We start from the raw sequence: 16740 nt of genomic DNA, 5'->3' as shown, positions 1-16740 counted from the left end.
AGGTCACATTCTGCCCTGCCCAGCTGTGTGATCCAGCCAGCCATGCACCTCTTCTCACTTTGGGCTCCCCATCTTTAAACTGAGTCAAAGTACCATTAATTCTATTTTGTTCCTCCCGGCTCTGAGTGTCTACTCTTGAAGTCAAAAAGAGAAGATGGACTCATTATGTGTAAGTCACATTTTAGTATCACTTAAAAACGTTTGAAAGAATCTCAGAAGACCACTATCACAAGCATCGAATCAAAATGGGCCTCCGTGTCAATTACTGAAATGTTAGAGTTCTGGTACGGGTCTGTCTTCTTTTGCCCAGTGCAGCTTTATTACTTACCTCTAAATATGCTCACTCTAATTCTCATTTTCTAACTTTCTCCTTTCAGAAGGACACTGTTCCAAGTCTTTGCAAATGTGAAAATGAGAAGAGGTCATTCTCCCCGCTCATTCACGGTCATGGGCATCTTTGTTTGCACAATAGTTAAAATTGGTTTCTTTGTGCTTGCTAATGACTAACCTCAAACTGAATTAACATAATTAGTATTAAATTTAAATGGCAAGTTCTATATGATGTTTTAAATTGAAAGGCAATCCCTAAAGAAAAGCACCCGAAATTTAAGGGTTTAAGAGTTCTGACAAATATCTAACAACTGCCCCCCCCCCAAAAAATAAATCAGAAAATATGTATTAGTGCAAATTCTAAACTAGTAAATCCCAATCTTATCTTACTTCATTTTTGGAAACTCGAGTCATTTTAATTCACAAACCTTAATATTCCTTTGACTGAAGCCTACAGCAAAGAAAACAACTCAAAAGATAACCTATGAATTTTATACGAGTATTCTGAAATTGTTAGTAACAGCCAAATCCAACAATAGAGTTCCTGGCTGCATTTAAACAAAAACATTTCCTAACAGGACTGCTCACAAGGGCAGTGGCCTTTGCTCTTAAATGACATTTTTTTTTAAAAGGCCGTGTAATGACTGCAGCTAAAAATCTACCAAAGTACCACATATACAGAATTTGTATTCTGACCTTTGTATTAGAACAGATTTTTTTTTTTTTTTCTTTAAGGCTTGGGGACACAGAAAGAGTTTGAGCTTTTCTCGGGTCTTATTTACATATACTAGCTAGGAATGTCATGAGCCTATTTTCTTCTCTAAGCTCCATTATAGAAGATGATATAGATAGATGGACACTATCTTCCATAATGACGCACCCACTGGGGATAGGTGTATCAAATGAGACTTCGTGTTTACCCTACAGACGAAGGCTAGGACAAAACTGGCCTTAGGGAAAACAAATGCTGGGTCTGATTTAGGGAAGGATATCTGTGTGAAGAAGAGAGGGGAAAATCTTCAAGGGTTTAACAAATACAACCCAGGGGCAAATGCATATTTACATGCTGCACTGTTTTGTTTTGAACTTCTTGAAAGAACAGGTCAGGTGCTAAGGCAAGACTAGAGCATGTGCCTTCTGTAACCTCAAGCAAGGACAGGAGGGTATGGAAAAAGCTGCCTCGCGCTTCTCCAGGCTGGCGGCAGCGCTCTGGGTCATTCACAAAGAGCAGAATCTAAGTTACCTGTATTTCCCTGGCGTGGTACACGATGATCAGCCCGAGCAGGATGATTGTGGAGAGACTGATAAGGCATTTCAGAGCTAAGGAATACAGTGACGCCTGCAACACAGTCAGACAGAAGCACTTTTAAGAAACCAGTACTTTTAACCACCTTCCAGGACCACCCCCACCCCCCCCCCCCCGCCGCCCCCAACGCCGGAGTGGGTGGGGGTCGGTCAGTCCCCGGCCAGTGAGGTTGAACTCCCAGGAGGAGGAGGAGGAGGGGTGGGGAGGGGAGCACCTGCCTTGGCCCTGTGATCTCTCAGATCACTTGGCCTCAAAGGGAAGTGAGAGGAGACAGGGCAGGCGGAGGCCGGGCAGCGGGTCGGGGCCATCACAGGCTCCAGCACGGATCCCGGGCTCTTGAAGCCCAGCGGGAGTTAATCCTGAGTTTAAGCGCTCTGGGTTGAAAGGGTCTCCTAAATCCCGAGCACCCGGAAAGGAAAACAGCAAGCCCCCCCCCCCACTCCTGGAGCCAAGTATCTAATGTCCCCAAACGCGCTGGACACTCCCTGCCTTCAGAACTTTGGCTGCGCGCGGAAAGGCTTTCTCTCTCGAGTTGCCCCGCGCCTTGGGGGTGCGCGCCCGAGCGGTGCTCGCTGTCCCGGCGGGCGGGCGACTCCGACGGTCCCGGGAGGCTCGGGGCTGGCGGACAGGGAGTTCCCACCGGGCCCGTCCCAATCAGCCGGCGTCCGGCGCCCGGGGCCCGGACCGCGGGGCGGGGGTTCGAGCGCCTACCTTGTCGTAGGCGCCCCACGACAGCTCGGTCTCGATGACCATGACCACGATGCCGAACATGCCGAAGATGAGCGCGTAGTCGCTGAGCCGCTTGCGCTTCTCGAACAGGGCGCGCCGGTGGCCCAGCTTGTAGCCGATGTTCTGGTTCTTCTTTTTGCTGGACTTGGTGCCGCCGCTGCTGCCATGCCCGCTGCCGCCGCCGCCGCCGCCGCCTCCAGCGCTGCCGCTGCCGCCGGCTCCGTAGATCGCCAGGTTATTGGAGTTGTTGTGCTCCGGCTTGGACACCACGATCTCCGGGGCTGAGGACGAAGCGGCGGCTGCGGCGGCGGCGGCGGCGGCGGCGGCGGCGGCGGCCGCAGACGGGGAGGACGCGCCGCCGCCTCCTCCGCCCGACGCGGGGGGCTGCAGGGGCTGCGCCTCCGAGTCCATCTCGTGCAGGTTCCGGCGGGACGCGCTCAAGTTGCTGAGCGGCCGCATGACGCCCCCGTTGTACCTGCAGCTGCTCATGGCTATTTCGGTGAAGGGGTTGCTCTCGCGGCGCGCCTGGGGCTGGTGGTGCGGGTGGTGCGCCGGGTGCGGGTGGTGGTGGTGGTGCGAGAGCGGGGGCCCGGAGCCCAGGCTGCCGAGGCTGCCCGTGGGGCTGGCGGCGGGCTGCAGGCTGTGGCACTGGTGGTACTGGGAGGCGGACGCCGGCTGCTGCGCGTACTGCTGCCGGAGCGCACTGGCATGGCTGGACGGCGTCAGCTCGCTCACATTGAGCTGGCTGCCCCGGCGCGACGAGCAGCAGCAGCAGCACGACGAGCCCGACAGCGGAGAGGAGGTGCGGGTCCGGAAGGCGCCGCCGGGCGAGGAGGTGCGGAGCAGCAGGGACAGGTTATCCCCCGCCCCCGCCCCCGCCGCCGGGGCGCCGGAGGAGGCGCAGCTGTTGCACCGGAGGCATGGGCTGCTGCCGCCGCTGCCGGGCTGCTGGTGCGCGAGGTGCGGGTGGTGCTGAGGGTGCGGGAGGGACGCGAAGGGCGGGCACGGCTTGTCCTGGCTCTGCTGCTGCTGCTGCTGCTGCTGCTGCTGCTGCTGGCAATGCAGGTGCGAAGAGCGCGGCGGCGGCGGCTGCTCTGAGAAGAAGCCGCGCTGGAACTGCAATGGGGTTTCCATGTCAGGGCTGTTAAAGCTGCAGGGAGACCAGGCGGTGGTGCACCCTGCGCAATGCGTTATGGTCGGGAGCGGGGACTCCTGCTGCTGGTGCGAGGAAGGGCCCATGCCGGCTCCGGTAGAATCCAGGCGGCGAGTCCGATTGGCTGGGCGCACCAAAACAATGGGCATGACATCACCTGCGGGGACCGAGACGGAGTTGCGGCGCGCGCGGCTTCGGGGAGCGCGTGTGTGACAGGGAGACGCGGAGGAGGGAGTCTGCGGGATGGGAGCCCTGGGGTGCGCGGGCGGGCCGGGGCCGGGGGCGGGGCGGGGCGGGGGCCCGCCTGCCGGTCGGGAGCGCCGGGGAGCACCTCGGGCGGCGCGGCAGGGGCGCCGGCGCCCCCCGCTCCCGCCTGCCTCCCTCCGTCCCTCCCTCCGTCCCTCCGTCCCTCCCTCGCCGCGCCCCCCTAGCGAGGGCCGGACGCGCGGGCGCATCACCTGCGCGGGGCGCTGCAGCGCGTCGGGCCACCCCGCCGCGGACCCCTGCCCGGACCCCTGCCCGGACCCCTGCCCCTGGTCCGCCCGCGCGCACGCCTCGCCGGGCTGCTCGCCTCACGCCCACCCCTCCCTGGTCCCCCGCCGGGAGTGCGCCGCCGGCCGCCGGCCAAGGAACTGCGGGGGCACCGGCTCGGGAGGGAAAAAGTTGCGCGCCTGGCTGCGCCCGTGCGGCAGGGCTTGGGGACGGCCTCGGGGCCCGAGCCCCGGGCCGGCGGCTGCGAGTCCCGAGCGGGCCCCGCGCCCCGAGCGCCCCCGGTCGCTGGCTCCGGCGCCCGGGAGTCGGGATCCGCGGCGCCGCGCTCCGGCCCGAGTGCGCCGCGGCGCGGGGAGGGTTAACCGCCCGGGCGCCCGGGCCGGGGGAGGGTGGGGGCGGGGCCGGAGGAGGGGATCCCCGCCGTCCGCGGGAGGAGCCGGCGCGGGCTTCCCGGGTCCCCCTGGCGGGGGCGGAGGGCTTTCCCCGCTACCGCCGGCTCACCCCGGCGCCCGCTGCGGTACGCGGGGGGAGGGGCTGGCGCCCCCGGCCGCGGGGCTCCCGGGCTCCCCGGCTCCGGCGCTCAGGCCTCCGGCCGCCCGGGTGGGTGGGTGCGCGGGCTTCTGCGGCGGCGGAGCGGCGGCTCGCTCGAGGGTCTGGGGGCTGCTCAGCGGCCGCCGGCGTGTCCTCTGTGCTCTTCCTGCTCCCCACCTGCAAAGCACAGACACCGAGTGGAGGCGGGTCACGGCGGCGCCCACCGAGCGCCTCCTCGGCCCGGCCCGGCCCGGCCGCGGCGGCTGGTGGGCGAGGGCCCTGGCGCGGGCGGAGTCGCGGGGCTGCGAGGTCCCGGTAACGGAGACCCCGGCCGAGAGTCCGCGCCGGGGCCAGTGCTGGGGCTGGCGGGAGCTCGCGGAGAATTATTTACTTTCTCATGAGCCAATAAAAATTGCATTTTGTGTTCTCAACGAATTTCCTGCAATGTGTTCTCCTCCCAGGGGATATACCAACCCAAAGCGGTAGGGGACCCTTTGCGAGGGACGGTTGCTACTGCTCCATCTTGGGTGCTGCTCAGGCGTATTTCTTTGCAAACCGAAATTCCCCTCTCCCCGAAAAGGACGTGAAAGAAACAAGCCAGCTGAATATTCGTAATTTCAATGCATGATTTCTGTGATCGAGATTACAATGAATTAGACCAAGAAATGAGAGTGTAAGCAGATCGCCCTCATTAGGTAATTGGAATTCTCAGCTGGATCCGATTTCTTGATATTCTACTCGGCAGCTGCCCTAAAGTTGCTTACCTTGTCCTAAGAGTGTGTGTGTGTGTGTGTGTGTGTGTGTGCGCGCGCGCGCGCGTGCGTGCGTGCGCGTTTTCAATGCCATGGAGTGAATAATTCATTTCAGGATATCCTTTGGACATGGGTTAGACAATTTTAATTTTTTGTTACATGCAAGTAAACATCCAGAAGGAAAAAAAAAAAAAAAAAGATGGACGGGGTTGTTTTTAGGCCCATTATTCCTCCGCTTAAGATAATGAGTATTGTCAGAAATTTACATTTTTCGATTATCTTGGTCAAGAGTAGAATGTGAATAGCTAAAAAACGGAGCCAGCATTTTATTTTGATACTCTATCCTGATTTCTGGCAATTCAATAAAATTTATTTACAATTATGAAGTTTACTGAATCACTGGGATGGCTGAGGAGATAGTGCATGAATTGCATGGTGAGCATGACCACTAAAAACAATTCTAATAAGCTGAATTTGAAATTATAAGGAAAGCTTTCAAATTAAGTTATTCGCCTTAGGATGTGAAACAAAATGCAACTCAAGCACAAAATCAATCATACAGTTATTTCCACTTTGTAATACATTCTATAGGCTTCTAGCTCTTGCTCTATGCAACTGAGTTGAATGAAAAGTTTGATTTTGTTTTATGAATTAAATTCTTCAAGGGGGGCACCTGGGGGGCTGCGTGGTTGAGCATCTGCCTTTGGCTCTGGTCATGATCCCTAGGCCCTGGATCAAGTCCCGCATCAGGCTCCCCACAGGGAACCTACTTCTCCTACTCATGTCTGTCTGTCTGTCTGTCTGTCTCTCTCTCTCTCATGAAAAATAAATAAAATATTTTTAAAGAATATTCTTCAAGGAAGTGTTCCCATGGTAAATTACTTTCCTTAGCATTTCATAAATTTAGATGAAAGATGACACAGATGCCTCCCCAAATATCAACATTGTTGCCAGCAATCAAATTTGATGTAAGGTTCTAGAATTACTAAAATACCATAGGTAATGGCTGCATTCTATTTGTCAAACTGATGGTCTCAAATAGCAAGTTCAAGGCTTCACACAGAGGATGCATAAACAAAATAACAGGGACAAAATACTGTGTCTTTTGCCCTTTATATTTCTATGCCTTGGTATGGGATTAGGCGCAGTGACATTAATCATGTAGAAACAAAGAGTGTTTACTAAGACTTATGACAATGATATATGGAGTTCCTATAGCTCACAAAGGGGGCTCAGGGTGAGGATGGGAGGCACAGAGTAAGAAAGAAATGGAGATTTGACCCACAGCATGAGGAATTGTCAGGATACCAAAACTCAGATTCATAATGTTTCTGCTCAGCCAATATTAAAAAAAAAAAAAAAAAAAACTCATGAAAAAATATTGTGAAACTCATTGTGACTGGAGAGAGAAGTCAGATACATATCGACTTTCTGTTTTAAGGAATCATCTGATCACATACACCCAAAAAATTGCCTTACTAATAAATGTCTGTGTTTGGAGAGTATGGTAATCCTCTATCAGTATTATCATGAAAAACCACAAGATGCCCCCTAACACCTTCACGTTTCATTTTTCATCTGTGACCTCATAACTTGCGGGCTTGGGGCATCTTACACTATTGGGTTATGACAGGGGCACATTTAAGAAGTTCCTGTTTTCATCATTCTTCTCTTCTTTATAATATTAACAAATGAATTGCAAACTTAGATGTCAACCTTTAAAATACGGATACCATAATTTTGCCTTTTTTCCTAAGAAGGATTGTAGAGATTACATGTAACCAAGTCAAGCAGTTGCAACAAAGACAATGTTGTCCCATGGGGATGGCGCTGTGCAGGTATAGACATTCATTTATATCTGTAAGAACAAGGAGGGAGAGAGCGAGGGAGAGAATGAAGTTTGAAAGAAAAGTCACAGGACAATGCCCTGTAACCTCTGACCATAAGCTTTTAGAAAATGACATTTGCTTCTCTTTCTGCCGCTGAGATATAGAAGTGCTGGAATTTCTCTAGTTTAACACCAGAGGTCATACTCATCCACAAAATGCATTTAGAATCTCATCAATTAGTCACCTTTATTTCCAGTATCATTTTTTTTTAAATTACTTTTCTTTTTTTAAATTCTAGACTAGAACAACCGTGTCCCCATGTCTGTGGTATTTCAAGATTGCCAATATGCACATACACATAAGCCCCTTCCCACCCCCTCCCACGCATGCTTAACAGCAGTCTTAGAAAATCTGTTTTCCCAGACCACAGGGGCTTAGAAAAAGCTGTAGGTCCCTTGTACTCAGATCCCTTCCTTTACCCAGATTGACGTTATGCCACTGTTTACAATTCTCTTTTTCCTAGAAATTATTTGTGCGTGCTCTCTCTCTCTCAGTTCATTCTTCCTTCCAAACCAGGACTCCCCTGAATTTGGATGTTTCTAATCTATTTCCAGAGGCAGGCAGAGCAAGTGAGGCAGGGAGCCAGGGCATCTGTTACCCACACTGAGAAGTCTGAGGGAAACTCTGACCTACAAAGTAAATGTTTTTCTGAGATTTTCTTTTTTCTTTACCCCAGTGAGAAAATTATTTGGTGGTGCCAAACAGAGAGGCTGTGATAAGACACAGCCTCTCTGAACTTAGTTCATATAGCAGTAAATACAAATGCAGAATCAGGGAAACATCAGAATTATTTTCTTAGCCCAGTAACAGGCCCACATTTCCCAAAACAGAACCATTAAAAGGCCATAAGAACAGTTATTTTTAAACCACAGATTGTCCTAACTTCGCAAGAGAGAATCCATATTTGATTTGAAGAAAACTTAAGAATAATTATTATATGTATTCTTTTTACTTCTGCATCATGATCAGAAAGTGTCAAGACCTAAATGAGCTTACTGGTGACAGTCTTGTTAATTTTTAGCCACAGTGCTATTGTTCAGGGACTAATTATCATGTTGGGGCCTATTCATTAACTTCATCAACTTTCCAAATTTTTTCTTTTTCTTTTTTTTTTTTTAATTTTTATTTATTTATGATAGTCACAGAGAGAGAGAGAGGCAGAGACATAGGCAGAGGGAGAAGCAGGCTCCATGCACCGGGAGCCCGACGTGGGACTCGATCCCGGGTCTCCAGGATCGTGCACTGGGCCAAAGGCAGGCGCTAAACCACTGCGCCAGCCAGGGATCCCCCCAAATTTTTTCTACTCTCATCTTTGTCTCCAGCTGATTGGCATATCTGCCAAAGTCTCAGCAGCACCAGCAAAAAAAAAAAAAAGAAGAAGAAGGTATACTAGTTTTGCTAGAACTAAAGTATGTTACATAATAATTAAATAGGTGATCATCAGGTTAAAATTATTGACTAGGATAGGTCTTTTGAAAATAGTCTGCAATTTCATAAATAAATATCCCTTGGCAGCTAGAACCACACATCCAAATCTAGAAAGTCATTTAAAAACAAAAAACAAACAAAAAATCTTAAAGGGCAGCAGCCCCTTCTAGTTCAGAAAGCTCCTTTGTTGTGTTATTTGCATTTCCCAAGAACCCTTATGGAAGGTAGGAGAGTTTTCATTATCCTCTCCATTTTACAGGTAAGGAATTTAATACTGGAGATACAGTGCTTGGGCTACCCCAGGTCACACACAGGAGTAGCAAGGAACCACCAGACTTCAAACACAGCCTTCAAAGTTTGGCTGCTGAGTCTCTTTCGCATACTTCCAGCATTTCCTCCATAGCAGAAGAATAACCTATTGACTCATACAGGCTTGTACTCCACTAGTCATCCAGGAATGGACAGTAGTGGCTTGTCATTACCATTTACTTCCTTTGAATGGCCACTGGCATGGCTGGGATTCTGTGATTCTTGACTGTTGTCCTCTTGTCGACTTCATCTGATCATCAGAATAATTTATAAGGATCTAATAAAAGTCTGCGTAAAATGGCAGTGCTGTATGCATGAAGGTCCAAGGTGCCTACTTAAAAAATAGAGAGATTCTGGGCTATTTATACAGTTTTCTGCCCACTTTGCTGGCTGGTCTGGCATTCCTTATTGTTGGCAACATCCCTCGTAGAAGCTGAAGGCCAGTGAAGAGTATATATTGGCACAAACAAGCCTATTTTGTCTTTTTATGTAATGAGGGGGATCCCATGCTCAAGCTCCCTGCCTTGTGACTTGGAGGAACTTGTCAGCAGTCCTGCAGGGACCCAGCCAGTTGCCTTCTTGCTGCTTCTCCCATTATGCCAAAGAGTGGGGAGAACCATGTTACCGTAAGAGCCCCGTGGGGAATTTTTCTAAAAGCTGTTTTTTTTCTAGTATCTCCCCTGCAGGTGTTCCTGCCCGGAAGATTTTGACACCAGACCACAAGAGACTACCAGAAACCGGATCAAACCAGATGGGCCCAAGATGATGGACACAGTGGGCCAAATTCACATTATTCCTTCATTATGCTACATTAACAAACTAAAATCTCCTCCCTAAGGGCACCATGACAGGAAACCCGGAACCAAATACAGAAGAGAAAGGGATGTGGCCTAAGTTCCTAGACACCTCCACCCCTTCCTGAGACTCTCACTGACATTGGGCATCCCCCCTCAGCCTGCAGTCATATCATTTATATCCTCTCAGCTTCTTGATGCCCCTGGAGAATGAGCTCCCTTTCTCCATTCTCTGCCCATTGGATAAATTGTCTGCTTTATAAATTTATGCTTTATAAATTTGATGCTTGCCATCAAATACCCTTTTGTTACTTGACTATTCGGCCAAAGGTTCTGAGTAAGAGTCTACCAGTTTGTTAACAACCAGAGAAAGGAAGCCAAACTGTGTGCCGCAAGAAGAGAGAAACCAATATGTCTCACAGCTGGGGTCAAGAGTCAGCAAAAATAGGACCAGAGATATGCAAAACTATCCCTAAATTCTGAGGCCGAAGCTTCCACATGGTGATCCCAAAAGTGCCAGGGTTGCTCAGTGCTAAAACATAATGAGGCTACAAGAGTTCTGGAAGATTTATTTTCCCCCTGAAATCCAGTTTATTTCCCTACTGTTATTTGCTCCTCTTTACAGGATTAGTGCATACAGTGCATTAGCTCTTTCTTCTCTTTTCCTCTTAATCCATTCCATGGGTTTATTCATCAAACCCTCTGTTTTCCTTTTGCTTCTCCACTGCTTGCCAAACAGGCTCAGGAAATCATTGTATCCCCTTTGTCTATTCTTTGTACTATTGTCACCCCCTCTGGAACTATTTGTAAATCCCCATTCTCCAAGTAATCACCTCAGGACAAGAAGAGAACTGGTGCCCACTTATAGGAAGGGAAAGAATCACAATTGGTTCTAAGTTGAATTAAACATAACCAGTGTCATCAGCAACCAAATACTCTACATGCTAATAAATCTTCAAGATTTGCATATTCATCCTCATCTAATACACCGGATTTTTCTTAAAAAGGACTTTTGTTCAGTGCTCTTGCTGTTGCATTTTATGGCTGTAAATTCAGTAGTAGTTTTCCTCTGCTATTTTAATTATTGTTGTGCAAGAATTATCCATATGATGCAAAACAATACATGTGATACAAAGTATCAGAAAAATCGGACAGATACATACTAGACAAAGACAAAACTATGTGACAGTGTTTTCTTCTTGCTACTTAGGATGAGTCCTCGAAAATGTTTTAATTAGTTAAAACTATTGGATTCTTTGAAGTCCTCTTAACAAGGAGTATGTCTAGCCTCAAATAACAGAAAACATCGTAATTAGGGAAGACTTTAATGCTTTTGATTCAGAGGTTAAGACATCATCAGGGTTCTGGCAACTTTCCTCAGCTATATTCCTGTCATTGCCTTTCTTCATAGACCCTGGCTTAATCCTCAGGTTATTTTATTTACTGCCATGATGGGGAAAATAGCTGTAGTGGTCCTAGGCTTCATATCCACACGTCCATCATTCAGAAGGAAGCAGATCATCTTGTATCCCCCACCTGCCAAACACATCTAATGACACATCTGACATATCTATTGAGCCAGTTTAATTCATAAACCCAGTTCTAAACCATACTGAGAGAATGGTTAAAGAGAGGTACAATGGGAATGACTTACCAAACAGAGAATGCTGATACAGAGATAGAAATTATTAAAGAGAACCAAATGGAAATTCTGGAGCTGAAAAGAACAATAACCAAAATAAAGTATTCACTTCAGAGGTTCAGGAATACATGAGTGCTCAGAAAACAAAAATCTCTGTACCTGAGGACATCAGAAGAAAACCACAAACTGATGGCATTTATGAATATATATGCAAAGATCCTCAACAAAGTAGAATGAAACTGAATATGGCAATATATATGGAAATATATAAAAAAAATATAAAAATGATATGCTGGGGCACCTGGGTGGCTTAGTCTGTTAAGCGTCTGACTCTTGATTTTCCACTCAGGTCATGATTGCAGGATCTTAAGGTCAGCCTGTGGCAGGCTTCTCTCTGAGCATGAAGGCTGCTTAAAATTCTCTCTCTCCCTCTGCACTGCCTCCCCATTCACATGGGCAGTCTCTCTTTTAATTAATTAATTAATTAGTTAATTAGTTAATGCTATGACTGAATGGGGTTTATTATGAGTATATAACGTTAGTTTAACATTCAAAAACCAATTACTGTGATTAAAGAGTGTAGTTGTCATAATGAGCACCAGGGGCTGTAGGGAAGTGCTGAATCACTATCTTGCACACTTGAAATTATTATTACACCAAATGTAAACTAACTAGAATTTAAATAAAAACTTAAAAAAGAATCAATTAATATAATACAATATATGAGCAGAATAAAGGGCGAAAGCTATACAATCATCTCAATAGACACAGAAAAGCATTTGACAAAATTCACAATACTTTCACGATAAATACAGCCAATAAACTAGAAACAGAAGGGTATTTTCTCAAAGCAACAATAGACATCACTGAAAAATTCACTGCTAATATCATACTTACTAGTGAAAAAGGCTAAATGCTTCCTAAGATCAGAAACAAGACAATATCTGTTCTCTCTGCTTCTATTAAATATTGTACAGGCAGTTTTAGCCAGTGCAGTTAGGCAAAAAAAAAAAAAAAAAGAAGAAGAAGAAGAAGAAACAAAAGGCATCTAGATGGGAAGGAAGAAGTAAAACTATATTCATAGATGACAATTTTGTATACAGGAAATCTTAAGGAATATAATAATATCTCAAGGAAGATATTAATAAAATTAACAAGCTCAGCAGATTTCCGTATACTAAATTAACATTAAAAATCAATTTTAAAAAATCAATTTTATTTTTTTACACTAGCAATGAGCAATTTGAAAGTAAAATTTAGGGACACCTGGGTGGCTCAGTGGCTGAGCATCTGCCTTTGGCTCAGGGCATGACCCCAGGGTCCTGGGATGGAGTCCTGCATCAGGCTCCCCATAAGGAGCCTTCTTCCTCTCCCTGTGGTCTCTGGCTCTCTTTCATGAATAAATAAATAAAATCTTTTAAAAAATGAAATTTAAAAACAATTCCATGTGCAGTGCAACAAAAATATTAGAAATATATCAACAAAAATGTGACACTTCTACTCAAACTAAAAAAATATTATTGAAAGAAATTCAAAGAGACCTTAATAAAGGGAGGGACATTCCATGTTTGTGAATGAGAATATTTAATATAATTAAGATGCCAATACTCCCCCAAATTGACGTACAGATTCTTCAAATTCTTATCAGAATCCTAGATTAATTTTTGGAGAAATTGACACACTGATCCTAAAACTCACATGGAAATGCAGTAGCCCAGAATAGCCAAATAATCTTGAAAAAAAAAAAGTTGACGGGCTCATAGTTGTTGAGCAAAAATTTACCACAAAGGTACAGTGATCAAGATAGTGTGTAATGGAACAAGGATAGAGATGTTCATCAATGGAATGGAACTGAGAATCCAGAAGTAAGCTTTTACCTTTATGATCAATTGATTTTGGCGAACATGCCAAGACAATTCAATGGAGGTAAGATGGTCCTTTCCACAAAAGGGGAAAATGTGGTAAAATCTAAACCCTTATACGTGGCTGATGAGGGTGTAAGACAGTTCAGCTGCTTTGGGAAACAGTTTGTCAGTTCCTCAAAATATGAAATGTAAAGTTAGCTATTTATTGATTAATTGATTGATTGATTGATTCATGAGAGACAGAGACAGAGAGAGAGAGAGAGAGAGAGGCAGAGATACAGACTGGGAGAAGCAGGCTGCACGCAGGAAGCCCGATGTGGTACTCAAACCCAGGACCCCAGGATCACGCCCTGGGCCAAAGGCAGGCGCCAAACCTCTGAGGCACCCAGGCATCCCTAAATTTAGCTTTCTAACCAGCAATTCTACTGCTAGGTAGATGCCCAAGAAAATACACATCTACACAAAAAAAACTTGTCCATGAATGTTTATTAGAGGCATTATTCGTAATAATAGCCTAGGGTTGCCCATCAACTGCTGAATGTATAAATATAATGTGGTATACTCTTACAATGGAATATTCTTCATCAGTAAAAAGGAATAAAGTTTTGATGCTTTGCTACAACTTGAAGGAGCCTTGAAAATGTGTGAAGAATTGGGACACAAGGGTGGCTCAGTGGTTAAGCATCTGCCTTTGGTTCAGGTCATGACCCTAGGATCCTGGGATTGAGTCTTGCATCAGGCTCACTGCAGGGAACCTGCTTCTCCCTCTGCCTACGTCTCTGCCTCTCTCTCTCCATGTCTTTCATGAACAAATAAATAAAATCTTAAAAGAAGAAAAGAAAATGAGTGAAGAAAAGCCAGTCGCAAAAGATCACATGTATGACTCCATCTATAGGAAATATCCAGAAGAAGCAAAGCTATAAACGAGAAGTTACATCATTAGTTATCCTGGGGCACTAAATGGAGAGTCACTCTAATGCTGTTTCTCTTTAGTGTGACAAAAATATTGAAAAATTTGATTGTGATGATAGTCAACTCTATGAAGACACTATTACTGATTTGTACACTTTACATGGATGAATGATATGATATGTAAATTGTGTCTCAAAAACTTGCGAAAAACTGACGAGAGAACTCCCCAAACAAACTCGAATATGGAAGTAATGGGAAATGTATCACTGAAATGAAGGAATCAATTTAAAATGAATATTGGCAAAGTAACAACTGATCCATCAGATATGGGAAGAGCAAGGATAAGTTTTTCTCAGTGGCACAAGCGACTATTAACCTATGCATCTGAAGGCATTTGAGGATTCAAGACTTTTTTCTTGTGAGACTCTCCTTGGGTGGGTTATAAATCCTGAGTCTCGTGGCTCAGTGAATATCCTAAGAAGAATTTCAATTCAAAAAAAAAAAAAAAAAAGAGCCATTTCAATAGAAGAAGGAGCTGTGGCACTTTTAAATATGGAATGTGCATTTCTCGTCCTGACATCTAAGTAACAGAGCAGGTATATTTTGTACTGAATTCTACAGTTTAAAAAAAAAAATCACTGTCCTCAAATGATCCTAACCAATGAAGGAACTAGAATTAAAGCATTCTCCGAAGATGACTGGCAGTCATTACTTGTGGCCATTAATTAATTTTCCATGTGATGTCTTAGCTCTATCACCCTTCAGAAACTCAGATGTATACTTAAAATACAGTGAGACTGAAGCCTTTTTTAAGAGGTGGCAGTTTTGGAAGTACAGGCTCTCAGGCTTGAGGGTTGGCAGCCAAAGTGCACTCCACATGCAGCCTGCAGCCTGTGGTTTGGCTGTTTGAAGCTTACATCTTAAAGGACTCAGCAGTCAAGGAGACATAGCACGAGGCAGGCACCGTAGAGGTGGCAGGGGTCTCATTTGATATTGACTAGTGACTGTAGCACCCAGATGAGACTTAATTCATCGCTCACTTCAAAAGACAGACCAGGGGAGTCGGAAGCCCTCTTATGAAAGCCCAGACAATACTGCAAAGCTGTCTCTGTCTCAGGGATGGTTTTCTGGGGGAAGCTTGGAGGTGGGTATTTTGTCAGAGGAATGCAAAATCCCTGACCACTTCCCACTCTTCAGGAAAAACTAATTTGCTCATGGAGTTTCTTGTTGGTGTTTTAGGCAAGATAAAAGCCATGGTTTTGCTTAAATGTAGTAAATACTTTGCTAAGAGTAAAACAAAACAAAACTTAAAAAAAAAAAAAAAACTTTTTTAGCAGCCCCATAAACAATGGGAAAAAGATGTGGGAAAGAGAACATACTCTGTTCTCAAAGATAAGTTATATGAAGTGTACCAAACTGTTGAAATAAGATTAATCAAAAAGGTTTTTCTGGCTATTAACACACAGAGTTCCAAGATAAAGGACTCTTATATTTCCTGTTCTGGATTTTAGCTTTTGGCTTATCCCAAAATCAGGGCTTTGGAGGACACTAGAGAAAAAGTAGTCTTAAATTGAGCCTTACTTACAAGTAAGTGGTGGAGTCTGCCATAATTTGTGGGGGCCCACTGTCCTCCTCACCTGCCTGAGTTTCTAATGCAGTTAGAAATTCCAGTTTCTAATGCAGTTAGAAATTGCAGTTCCATTCAGAGGGCAGAGGAGTTACATAAGGTAGCCTTTCACCTCTTTCTTTTTTTTAGATTATTTATTTATTTATTTATTTGAGAGAGGAAAAAGAGAAAAGCAATGAGCAAGGAGAGAGAAACAGACTTCCTGCTGAGCGCGGAACCTGATATGGGACTCAATCCCAGGACTCCGAGATCATGACCCTAGCCAAACACACTCAACCAACTGAGCCACCCAGGCACCACTCCCCTCATGTTTTAAAGAATATTTTTTTAACTTAATTTTTTTTAGTAATCTCTACACCCAATGTGGGGCTTGAAGTCATAACTCTGAGATTCAGAGTCGCATGCCTTTCTGATTGAGCTAGACAGGTGCCCCCCATCAAGTCATTTTTGTCCCTTTAACAAGCACCAGAGAAAATATCATAGGTTTCTATGTCCCAGGCTTATGGTCCTTAGGAGGCTCTTATGATCTATTTTCTTCTCTTTTCTTTTCTTCTTCTCCACTCCCCGTCTGCCTTTTTTGTTCCTAAGAGGACTCTGGATTTTCCTAGGAAGCAGCCTTTGTCTCCTTCCAGGTTCAAAGAAGATCTTGGTTTCATCATCAACAGGAGAGTTAAAGGAAAAAAAGAGAAGGATGGAGTATGTCTGATAGCTAACTAGACAGACCCCACTTATCAGCAGACTGCAATAGAAAATAGGCAAGAAAAGGAAACATTAGTTTATAATGAATATAGTGGTGCACAAAACACAGATTATGTCCTCAAGAAGCTCAAAGCACAAGACACGTGTTTCTTTCTCATTCAATTGTCCTTAAAACTAGGAAAATCGCTTCAAAGAAACCTTTAGTTATTTTATTTTTTTATTTATTTTTATGATAGTCACAGAGAGAGAGAGGCAGAGACATAGGCAGAGGGAGAAGCAGGC

The 16740-nt window shown here is 45.8% G+C and overlaps 1 protein-coding gene across 2 annotated transcripts in view; it reads right to left on the bottom strand.

The window, feature by feature from the left end:
• Nucleotides 1–16740, bottom strand: part of KCNN2 (potassium calcium-activated channel subfamily N member 2) — a 454526-nt gene that overhangs the window by 139976 nt on the left and 297810 nt on the right. The window contains exons 1-2 of one of the 2 annotated variants that reach the window (XM_038551826.1): nt 2348–3714; nt 1574–1669 (exon numbers count right to left, since the gene is read on the bottom strand). The exons of the other annotated variant lie outside the window; for it this stretch is intronic. Coding sequence (XP_038407754.1) covers nt 1574–1669; nt 2348–3667 — 1416 coding nt within the window. The 5' untranslated portion in view covers nt 3668–3714. Of the gene's footprint in view, nt 1–1573; nt 1670–2347; nt 3715–16740 lie in introns of those variants that run through there. 2 annotated transcript variants of the gene reach the window in all.

The sequence above is a fragment of the Canis lupus genome, chromosome 11, assembly GCF_011100685.1.
Source record: "Canis lupus familiaris isolate Mischka breed German Shepherd chromosome 11, alternate assembly UU_Cfam_GSD_1.0, whole genome shotgun sequence".
NCBI classification, from domain to species: domain Eukaryota; kingdom Metazoa; phylum Chordata; class Mammalia; order Carnivora; family Canidae; genus Canis; species Canis lupus.
Note: the sequence above shows the minus strand (reverse complement) of the source record. Positions and strands in the feature narration are given on the sequence as shown.